The following is a 12,123-nucleotide window of genomic DNA, read 5'->3' as shown; positions in this document are numbered from 1 at the left end:
TTTTCAACAAGTGTAGCTTAACAGCTTTCCTGCTAAGATGGCATATTCGTTATTTTGCTAGGTAATAGCTAATGTTCTTTCTTTCTTCCTTGAATATTTAGGAGATGTGTTTTTTTGGCTACTCCACCGAGTATACTCATGAGTAACCTCTTTTTTAAAGGATGTTACATGAACACATTGATATTCTAAAAATACATTTTAAGAACTTTTTAAGTAAGTCAAGCTACAGATCTTTTCAACTATATTTTTCCATTTGGAATATTTTCTGTGTGATCGCATGGCCTCGTTTTGTTCAGCTCTAGTTTTAATGCTTCAAAGGAAATTGGGGAGTCAATCCTGCAGACACTTAGCCATGTGAATAACTTTACTTACTGTGGATATGGGTAGATTTTTAGAACTACATGAGTATTTCATTTGATATTTTGTCGTTTGTTACAACATGTATCTCTGTTGAAGACAATCCCTTTCAGAAATATATTCCTTGCCAGCTGCTTTTGCATCGCTCTGAACTCCATGTCATAGTTCCAAGCATATTTCTTTTTAATGATCAGCCTAATTTCAGAGTCTGAAAAAATTAAGCTTCATTCATACATCATACTTCTGCGCAGTTACAGTTATCAGCTTTATAGAAGTAGAATACTGATTTCTCTAACCTAGTATGATAATGTATCAAACAGAAAAAAATGTGATTTTTTTCAAGAGTTTTATTTTGCAATATAGTAACACTATTACCTGTACTTGAAGATGCTGGAAAATCCATTCTGGAAACGTACTAGCTATCTAGATATTTCTGGGGCCACCATACTATCTGCTCACCTCATGTATGTTAATTAATTTATCCTCGCAACATCCCTGTGGAGTATGGACGTATTAGCCTCGTTTTATAGTTGAGATCTAGAGGTCCAGAGAAATAAACTGATTTCCACAAATCTCACAAGTAGTCTAGGACAGAGCTGGGACTTATCTCCTGAGTTCCACTACAGTGCCTTTATCACAAGACCATCGTTTCTTTTCTACAGGGTTTAGATATGCGCAGATAATTACCAAACATCATGCAGCAATTATGTTAGCCTGATTAGGTGATAGTGCCTGATTCTAATCTCACTTACACCAGTGTAAATTACAAGTAACTCCACTGAAGTTGACGGAGTTGCATTCATATGAAACCAGCATAGGTAAATCACAGTCAGACCCCAAAATTGCTCTAATTTTACATTGGTATGTTCTGATATAGGACACTCTTTATCCTTTAGTATCAGTGTCACTTTTCTTTTTAAGAAATGCACCACTGCATTACAGCATTTAGAAAGAAAACAATAGCTAGTGAGTACAAGATGAGAACTCTTGTGCTCAGCAACAATAGGTAATCTAAAAGGCATCAGAGAACAATTTGAATTTTTGCAGATGACATTCAGGTGGTTGTAATCCCAGAGCAGAAAATATCACGAGTCCTATTGATTCTTTTAGCAACATAAATGCAGTAAAATAATCATAGTGAGAAGTCTCAATAGGTGCCTGGCAATATACAGTTTGGCAACAGACATTACATGTTGTATTTAGTAATAACAGTACTTTGCATGTTCACTTGAGGATTCCAAAGCAAATGTTGCCTGGTCAGTATACTGGAAACTGGGGTACAGAAATGAGGCCAAGTTAACAGAGCAAGTCTGTGACAGACCAGAAAGTAGATCTGAGGTTAAATGACTCCCAGTCTCCAGCTCTACCCACTAGACTACATTTTACTTAGCTGAGTTATTATGTAACGATAGAATCTTAGTGCACTTTGAGATAATTTCATCAGTATATGCTGGTTGCTTAATTGAATAGGACAGAATCGGCAGAGAAAAATGGTTATTTCATTCATCCAAAAGTATGGTAATTTAATATTCATTGGTTACAGAAAGCATTTATTTCAAGCACAATTGAAAATATATAAATTACAAAGCAAACTGATTTAGCATTAACTAAAGAACTCAGTAGGTTCTCCTTAAAATAAAAATACCAAGAAGTCCCTAAATCACTCTCCCAAGCAAAAACTGATATTAATAGGTAGTCATTGCAGTGTGCCATGGAAGTCCACAAACTTGCGCTCTGTTGGAGAAACAAAGGAATCATGACCCCAAGTTGAGGGGCATTCATTAAAATCCCCACCTCCAGATGTTCAAATCCAGCTTGTATGGCTCAACTAATCTCAGTTGTTGGTACAGAACATGAGGAGAGAGACGGTTTCTAAAGTATCCAGGGTCCCAAACATTTAAGGTATAGTAAATCAGTGTGGGCATCAAATTCACGCTGTTAGAAACACATTGCTGAGCAGTTCCATTTTGCTGTAACTGAAGTTTCTGAGCAGTTTTCTGACGTGTGCCTATGAAGTTAAAATTGCAGTAATCTAGTCTGGAGACAGAAAAGGCATGAATGCCCGCAGCGAGATCCGTATCCAAGAGGTTACGCGTAGATGAAAGGATGTCATCCCTTGGCTGCTGCTGCTAAGTGACCACCTGAAAGCAGCTACGTTCTATACACAGGAGCCCTATACAGGGTGCCTTATTAACAAAAGGCAAGCCAAACTGCTCAACTGATGGGGCAGATAACCTCTTAAATATCTCCTCTGGATGTGTCCTCCAACCTCCAAGGCCATACTTCCTGTCTTTTCTGGATTGAGCTTCAACCACCTAGCCTCTCGCAAGTCCCAATCATGGCTAGACACTGAGAAAGCAGAGAGACGGCCTCTCCCAGGTCTGATAACAGAGACTTAGAGATGGAGGGTGACACTGCTCAGGCTACCTTGTTGTCCTTCCTAATAGCCTCACCTACACATGTAACAGAAGAGAATTCTGTAGTACCCTACATGAGAGAATTCCCATGGCTGATCGCCCAACATAACCCCTTTTACAGAGTAAATAATGAAGCTACTCTATGTATCACTGCCAGAAACTGCACCCATGTCTACTGTACCTTCTTGTTGTTGGTTTCAAAGGACAGCTGATACCGTAGATCTAAAGGGATCAGCATATACATCTGTCACCAGGAGGAGATCATTGTCTAATGCTATTTCTGTACCATACAGAGATCTAAAATAAAATGGGTCCAGGAAAGATGGAAACTTTTTGGCAATGCCAGAGATGCATGGCCACAACCCTCTCTCTATGGTCTTCTCAAAAAGGCAGGCTAGAAGCAGGGCTCTTATTAGCAAGATTATCAGGGTCCAGGGAGATATCTTCTTGAGCAGGGACATAGCTGTTCATAAAGGGTGAAATTCACACTTTTGCAGGTAGTCAGCTCAAGAGCTATGCACTATTGATGTCCCACTTAAGGCCTAGTTTGAGGGTTTCAGTGGTAGGCCCTTCTGACCTCTTGGACTGGGATCAGTTTCACCCGCAGAGAGCTGCTGGCACATTTAGGGAGATGCTGAAAGCCTCCATCAAGTAGTACTATGGAGGGTATATTTTGTTATGTTTTCAAACTCTTCAGTGCAAATTGTAAAGCAAGAAGGATGCAGAGTATATACATAAAGAAATTAGATATGTAGGGTAGAGATTTTAAACAATAAATCAATGCAAAATAAATGCTGCCTCTTCATTCCCCCCTCCCCCCACCAACTTCAATTAAAATACATTTGGGAGGAGTCAGGTAAAAATCATGTAACTCCTGCAATTTAAATTAAATTTCTTCACTTATTTTTGAGGCTAGAGTTAGGATGTTTTTATTCGTTGCTTACCTTCTGACAAACTGTTGAGGCTGCTGTTTAAAACTTATACAGATAGAGGGGGCCGGTATCTCTGTTGGTATAGCTCCATTGACATGACTGCTGAGGATTTGGTCAGATGGTTTGCAAAGCAGCTCTAGGGGCCTTCTTTCTCCCGAGTCTAGATAAATAGAACAAGCATAGTGTAGAGAAGGGGTGTTCTAGCAATGCCACATATGCCTCTGCCAAAGGAAATAATGCATTAAAATAGCACATTACTAGCTTTCTGCACAATGGTGAACAGGGAGTCAGGAGCATGGTGCTTTCTTTTATTTTCAGAGTTTCTCAAATCCTTAACCTTTACACTTTGCTTTCTCTAGGGAGAGTATTGAGAAAAGACACTCCAGTCATCCTTCGCCAGCACCTATCCATCCAGTGAACTCCCTTGGACATAACCGCGGCTCAGCTGAGCAGATCAGGAGCCATCTCAATCCTGAGGTTCGAGAGAAAGAGAAACCCAAAGAACGAGAGAGGGATCACTCCGAATCTCGGAAGGACATGAATGTTGAAGAACACAAGGTGAAGGACAACTACTCGTCAGAGAAAGAAGGCTTGGGCCATGAAAGCAGGGCAGTGGAAGAGTCTAAGCAAATGTCCAGGGTACCTTCACCCTACGCTAGGCCCCCTGTTGTGGAGAGCACCAGGCCTAATAGCACTTCTAACCGTGAGGCTGAGAGAAAGAATGAGCCTGCATACGATAATCAGAAGAAAAGCAGTGAAGTCAAAGTGAAGGAGGAACGGAAGGAAGACCATGATGTTCCACCTGAGGGACCTCAGACGCATAGGTCATCTGACCAGCCACCACCAATATCTACAGCCAACATCCATCCAGGTTCCTTAGTGTCTATGCCTATGACTGTAGGTGTAACTGGTATACACCCCATGAACAGCATCAGTGGCCTGGACAGGACTCGCATGATGACACCTTTTATGGGAATAAGCCCAATCCCAGGTGGAGAACGTTTTCCCTACCCGTCTTTCCACTGGGATCCAATGAGGGATCCCTTGAGAGATCCTTACAGAGAGCTCGATATTCATCGGAGAGACCCTCTGGGCAGAGACTTTTTGCTAAGAAATGATCCCCTTCATCGTCTTTCCACGCCAAGATTATATGAAGCCGATAGGTCGTTCAGGGACAGGGAACCTCACGACTACAATCACCACCACCACCACCACCACCATTCTCTGTCCATGGATCCTCGACGTGAGCATGAGAGGGGCAACCACTTGGATGAGAGGGAACGGTTACATATGCTCAGAGAGGACTACGAACATGCACGCCTGCACTCAGTTCACCCTGCCGCCTTGGATGGTCATCTGCCTCACCCAAGTTTAATCACGCCTGGACTTCCCAGCATGCACTATCCCAGAGTCAGTCCCCCGACAGGACACCAGAATGGCATTCTCAATAAAACTCCTCCCACAGCAGCTCTCAGTGCCCCTCCTCCTCTTATTTCCACTCTGGGACCTCGGCCTGGGTCTCCCAGAAGGACTACTCCTCTGACAACAGAGATGAGAGAGAGGCCTCCTTCTCACACCCTTAAGGACATTGAAGCTCGATAAAGAGAATAAAAAATAAGGAGATACTGAACATGATATAAAGAGCTTCTTGCTAGTCATTGACGCAGACTGTGGATGTGACTCCACTGTACAAAATGTATAGACCCAAGCGCAAAGATTTTGAAATGGGTTTTTTGTATATTCCATGTTGAAATTTTCCAGATCTTTTAGCCAAGTCCATACGTTCCTTGTGTCTCCTACTCTATTTTATTTCTAGTTTAAAAGTTTCAAAATTTGAACTGAAGAACAAGACATCAATCATCATAATTTGGTTAAAAACAAACCAACAACAATCGTACAAAGTTCTTTCAGACCAGAAGTGAAGACAATTGTAGATATCTATGTAAAAAGATTGCTTCATGGGTTAATGGTTCATATATGCAAAAAGGGTAAGATGAAAGCTTTACTTTGTACAAATGTAAATAGATAAAATTAAGTAACATAAAACATTAATACTTCTTAAACTGTGCTATTTGCAAACTTAATATTGATCAACACAGTTTGCTTATACTGTGTTACATATATTGTTATAGACAGCTAAACCCCTTCAACTATGCAATGAATTTTAAGGCTTTTCACAAAAGCCTGTATAACTCAAAGGAGCCTTTCAACACACAACCTACTTAAAGTCATATTTTCCCTGAACAAGCTCATCTATTATATAAATCTGTTTTCCTTGCTTGTTTTGATGACAAAACAACTCATTAGAAGTGTAGTTTTCCATATGAAACCCCAGCATCAAGATGCTAATGTTACCGTAGTACATGTCAATCTTAGGCCCTTGTGCAGGTTAGCAAAATATAATTACTGACACCATAGTGTCTAATATGATGGATGGTTTTTCAGTCCTATTAACATGGGTTTAAACAGAGTTAACAATCAAATGTGGGATACTTCCCAGAATTTTTGTCACTTAACATGTCATGTTTATTTTTTGGAAAAACATCTGGTTATAGCTATTTGAATCTGTTGTTATGATCAGTGTGTCATTTTTATCTGTACACACACTTTTTTTTTTTTTGGTTAAGTGAATTTAGCTACACTGAAACAAATCCTACAAGAAAGCTAATATTTTCCTAAAATGATGGATATATTTTCACTGTGGATCAGTAGTTTAGTCTGAACTCCAGTGCAGATTTCATAATGCAATTTATTGTGTTTCAGTTGGGTAATAAAGTCTGTGAATAGCTAACCAAGGTCGCTTTGTTTTCCCTGATCACAGGAGAAATGGCCCTTTAAAAAAAAATGCATCATCTTCTGAAATTTCTGTCTTTTCATAACACACTATTTTATAATGCATTACGTTTCTTGTCTAAATATTTGGAGACAATATGACTTTATCAGAAGAATACAATATCTTGTCTACTGGACTGTAAATATATGTATGAATAAAATTAGTTCCATTGGTCCTTCTAGTGTATTAAAGTGGGTATCTGAAGTTGTTTATCCTGTTTTGGCAAAAAAAAAAAAAAAAAGAAAGAAAAAAAAAGAAATAAAAAAATGTCTAACTACAGACAGTTGTTTCTCATGATCAGAGATCTATTTTAGTAGTCACTGAAAGTTTAGTTGTGAGCTTCAATTTGTGAACTCCAGATGTTGTGCGGTGGTTTTTTTTTTAAAGAACAAAAGGAAAAAAATTAAAAACAAAAAACAAACAAAAAAAAACAAAAAAAACCCAACCCAGAAGAATATGTACACTGGAACCGTAGTGGTAGCTTTCAGTATTGTAAAGAGATGGTTATATACAACCTTTTTGCTGTTATCCTGTATGTAATAAAAGTCCTTTCTAGATCCTATGTGAAAAGAAAGTGAAGCGGCTCTGAATCTTCAGCATGTTTCCTCATCAGCGAAGACTGTGTAATGTTAAATTGTGCCATGTTATTAAAAATGTGAACTAAACTGCCAGGTGCTTCTTTGTGTGGAGTGCCCCATCATTGCAATAGGAAGAAATCATATTTCTTCCCTAGACTGGGCTTTTGTTCCTAAGAAATAAGCAGCCATGAGAAAAATATAAAAGAAACTCTCTATGGGTCACGCTGTAGAAATAAGCCTGGTATTATAAGGAGGGAGAAAGAAAGAGGAGGATAGATCTTTGGTGAAGTCCCAATTGTGCAAGGTATTTGAATGCCTGCCTTACTCTAAGTGAAGCTGGTGCCATTAATCAGGTGCTCAAAGTTAGGCAGGTGCGTAAGTACCTTGATGAATTGGAACCCTTGTGTAAACTGGCACAGTTCCACTCAGGTCACTGAAGTGTTGCCGATTTACACCAGCTGAGGATATGGCCTTAGATGTTTTCCCTCCATTAAAATCAACATTTTGTGCATATTTGCATGAGAAATATCAATTCATAGGAGATGGTTTTTAATCTGTACATGAATATTTTTTGTGGTTTAAAAATGGTTCAGCCCCACTTAGCACTGCTCTTTCCTGTTGTCATTCTGCTTAGAAATGTCAGCTCCTGTTGATGTCTGACTTTCAGGTTTTTAGTCTGCATTTGTTAGAAGCCCTTTGCAAGCCTTTAACCAGGTAACTTTTGGCAGAAGTAATTGTGATGCTAAAATTTGTCATCTTGAACAAGATCTAATAAATCTGTCCTCCCTCTCTAATACACACAGCACATCTCTCTTTGTAAGCATAATTGCTGTGTACAATTGGTGTATACAAGCATACGTTCAAGTCATTTTGCTCATCAAATTATACTCTTGTACTGTATATCTTTCCTCCCATGAAACATTGTTGTCCAAATTCTACTGTTACACTCATCTAAATCTGATGTTTAACACCTGTAATGCTGGATTTTCACCTGTGTAACTAAGAGCAAAAGATGGCCCTATCACTTATTTAAAATTCAACTTTGTGTGAACTCTGCATATTCTCAGCAGCATGTACGGTTGTTGCATAATGAAACAAAATTGCTTCCTTTTCTCTTTGTAAGGAGACAGTCCTGGTCTTTGCATGTGTGTCATTAAAAATCGTTCTGACTTTCTGAAGGAAGCCAGAGTCCTAGATGGATCGGGAAGAATGGAAACTACTGAAGGAAGCTTGTAGAAATGGAAGCATCTACGTGCACAAATCCATGGGGAAGGGATCTCAGAGCGAGCAATGCCTAATGACCTTACATTTACGTAGAGTCTTTCTTCCAGACATATCCCAGAGAGCGCTGTGCTAAGAGTCATGGGAGCTTTCTCAATGATTTCAATGGAAGAAAAGTTGATCCCTGACTGATTGTATAAACTATGATCCCAGTCATGTAAGGTGCAAAGTATGTTCCTGCTGATGACCCTCACTTTCTATTGAAGCCAGTAGACACTCAGTCCTTATCAGGTGTGGCACACACAAGAATGTGCCCTTACATATAAGAGATTAAATGAGATTAACATGTTTTAAAATAAAGTCTGAAATGGAGAAGTTAGCAGCTGCTGTAGACAATTAATCATTTTAACAGGGTTTCTCCATCAAGACCCACCTCTCTTAAATCCTTTTTTGGACTATCTAACATTAAAGCAATAAGGTTTATGCAAAGCCCAGTACAAATAGCTGTGAAAATTATATGGACCGAAAGAGTATCGTATCATAGAGCATGAAACACTCCAAGTGTAGAACATTCTTGTGTCAATGGACTACTATGCCCACACAACACACTGTCTTGAATTCCTTTGTCAAACCTCTCTCCTTCCCAGCAGTTTGTTGTTTTGCAGATTTCATCACACCACCAACTGGAATGCCAAATAATGCAGCGTGTATAGGAAGTGATTCTTTGAGAACAGTCATAGCATTTGGTCCCTGACACAATGTTTATCTTGTTCCTTGCATAATTTTTTACTGTCTAATTATCTTCATTGTCTTTGATTACTAGGTATCTGGCTAGCTACTATCCAAACTTTATTGATACTGTAATTTACTCTTGGCCTTTTTTGCTGATTAATAGCTCATCAAACTTAAAGTCACTAATATGCAATAATTATAATTTTGGGTGATTTTTTTTCCCAAGGACCCTAGCCATTTACAGTAGGTTTTTATTCCTTATTGCCTCCATCCAGATGGGGTAGTGAAAACTGGACTCAAGGAAAGACAAGGAAGGTTTGGTAAGATTTTTGCTAGTGTTTTCATTCTCTACAAATGTGGCTTGTTACATAAATATATATCTTGATAGCATGCGGGAGCAAGATTGTGTACTCTAACTCTCTATACATACAGGTTATCTGTGCTGAATGCTGCTTAAGGTGCTGGAACAAGGTAATACATTTTTAGTAGTCTATTTAAAAAATAGTTGACTTGCTTAATCATTTTGTGCCCCAATTCTCCACCTGTAAAATACAGCTAATACTTTTCTCCCATGTGTTGTCTTGTCCTGTCTACTTAGATTCTACCCTAAAGGGCTTATAATTCCTCTCTTACTATGTATCTAGCACTATGGAGCCATAATTTTGAATGGAATGTCTATATGCTACTGTGATGTATATAAGAATAATAATTAGGCAGGACCTGGGACTCCAGTGGAGATTGGGGCCCTATTTTAGGAGGACACACACACACACACACACACACACACCAATCTAAATCACATGCCATTTTCTGCATGACTCATATATATGCTGCTCAGTTTCCTTGTGCATTTGATCCCAGCCCAATCCCTTGCCATATATGATACATTAAAATGATTACTGCACAATGTAAGATAGTTGCCTGCCAAAGAGAATAAACCCTTCTGCATAGTGCAGTAGGTTGGGCATCTATATTAAATGCGCCCACTTGGGAACAATAGTGATGGGCACTTAAGCAACACACTGCAGAACATAGGACTATATAAACCCCTTGCTGCCCAAACCCTCCTTTCTAACTGCCTGATAGTGCCTCTCCATGCTCTGATGATCATGTTTGTTGGTATCCAAGTCTTCAAGTAATGGGGATTCTATTGTGTCATTATCCCCATTTTACAGATGAGCAGACTCAGGAAGGTGAGGTAAGTGATTAGCCTAAGCCACGGACAGGAGTTAGTGTTAGAGGCCAGTAGGAGATCAGGACTTCTAAGTTTCTACTCAGAACCTACTCCCCCACCCTATTCTGTGTCCCCTCCACGCACCCACCCAGCTTTCTCTTTCTCTCTGGATTTTAGTGATTTTTACTTTCATTTTAACAGATGGTTTTTTTTGTAAGAGTCCATTGTATTTATTTAAAAACGGGCTCCAGTGATGTAAAATTACCCGCAGAACTAAAACAGCTTAAAGGGGGCCTAGATTTGCTTCTGGAAATAGTGTGATGGAACTCCAGGCAGCCCAATCATTCCTTTTTTTTTAGAGGATATTACAGTCGATGCCAAGTATAGTGCAGCATTTATTGGAGAGGTAGAAATGATTTACTTGTTTGAGTTGATAAAGGGTTGTAATCATTCTGTCAGTAATTTACAGAGGACAGATACAATATAGTTCCCAGCATGGATTTGTAAGTTATCGACATGTCTGAGTGTTCCAAACCAAGTCACAATCTAGCAGTCTGTTTATTTAGATTTATTTTTAAAAAAGCCTATCCTAGGCTCTAGGCACCTTTGCCATAAATTTAACGTACAATCACAAGCAAGATGGCAGCAGCTGCTTTGCACGCTAGGACCAGAAAATACTGAAGCAACAGTTAAGTGGAAACTCAAATATCAGGTATCAAATATTACTTTCATCACAAAGAGCTCTCAGCTGGCTTTTTTTCCCCTTGAAGTCCTAATCCAGCTCCCATTGAAGTCAATGGGAGATTTTATTTGACTTCAGGGGGAGTTGAATTAAGCCCTAAAAGCCTAGGATTCAGATTTCTAAAGGTATTTAGGTACCTCATCTAGTGAGATGCCAATCTGCACCTTTAATCTGTAACTATAGGCACCTAAATATTTTTAGAAATCTGACCTTGGGTAGGCCAAGTCTACAGGATATTTCAGACTAAAGGCCTGAATTTTCAGCCATGGCTAGTGATTTTGGGTGTGTCCAACCTGAGATGCCTTGAAATGGCCTGGTTTGCAGAGAGTGAGTGCTCAGCACTTCCCGAGTATTAGACCCTTTCACGGTGTCTCATGTTGAAGACCCAGAATTGAGCCTTGCCGACTCACTAGTCACTATTGAATAGCTCGGCTGTGGTGGTTGGTGATGGATTCTAAAGCTGAGGTCATTCACTGCAAACACCGGGTCAGAAGTTCCCTTTCTTTGATGCCAATCAGGCTCCCATATAAGCCTCTCTTCTGACAGTTGCTATGGCAGGGGGAAAGTGATTGTTGCTGTAGGAAGGCAAGTCCTATGTTGTTCAGAGTTTTAGAGAGTAAAAGCAGTTGCTCATTTTGCCCAAGGCTGAGAAATTAGTGGCTTGGCAGCGCTGGCAGACAGAGTCACTCACTGATGCCTGAAAAGTGCTTTGTGCGTCCTGGGTGGACGATACAATAGAAATGGAAAGTATATTAGTGGCTGTGTTGAAGGACCTCAGCCTGCCTGAGGCAGATTCCCAGAGCTAAGGCCCTGCTCTCCCCTGGAAAGTAATATTTTATTTGAGTTTGGTATAGCAGAATGCTCAAGTAGGTTGAATTTATTTTGTTCTCTCAAATTCAGGGGTCATTCTTCAGAGACACCACAAGAGGGTAGCTGGAGCAGAGATTTAAATAGAGTCTGGTTGGAGGCTGAGCTGTCTACATTCAGTGCAAATCCAGGTAGGGGTGAGATGAATGTGGCTGTAAGTTACCCTTATACTTCCCCTGCTCCTGGAGGAACCATCCCATCCCCCAGTACAAAACAGAGCAGGCCTAAGGCTGCTGTGGCACCCAGAAAAGGAGGACTTGTGCCACCTTA

The 12,123-nt window shown here is 39.8% G+C and overlaps 1 protein-coding gene across 1 annotated transcript in view; it reads left to right on the top strand.

The window, feature by feature from the left end:
* Nucleotides 1–6,982, top strand: part of AUTS2 (activator of transcription and developmental regulator AUTS2) — a 983,370-nt gene extending 976,388 nt beyond the window's left edge. The window contains 1 exon segment of the mRNA XM_038375820.2: nt 4,066–6,982. Within this exon segment, the coding sequence (XP_038231748.1) occupies nt 4,066–5,308 (1,243 nt within the window). The 3' untranslated portion in view covers nt 5,309–6,982.
* The last annotated feature ends 5,141 nt before the right edge of the window (nt 6,983–12,123 follow it).

This window comes from Dermochelys coriacea, chromosome 17, assembly GCF_009764565.3.
Source record: "Dermochelys coriacea isolate rDerCor1 chromosome 17, rDerCor1.pri.v4, whole genome shotgun sequence".
NCBI classification, from domain to species: domain Eukaryota; kingdom Metazoa; phylum Chordata; order Testudines; family Dermochelyidae; genus Dermochelys; species Dermochelys coriacea.
The sequence above is the reverse complement of the archived record's forward strand: the minus strand, read 5'-3'. Positions and strand labels throughout refer to the sequence as shown.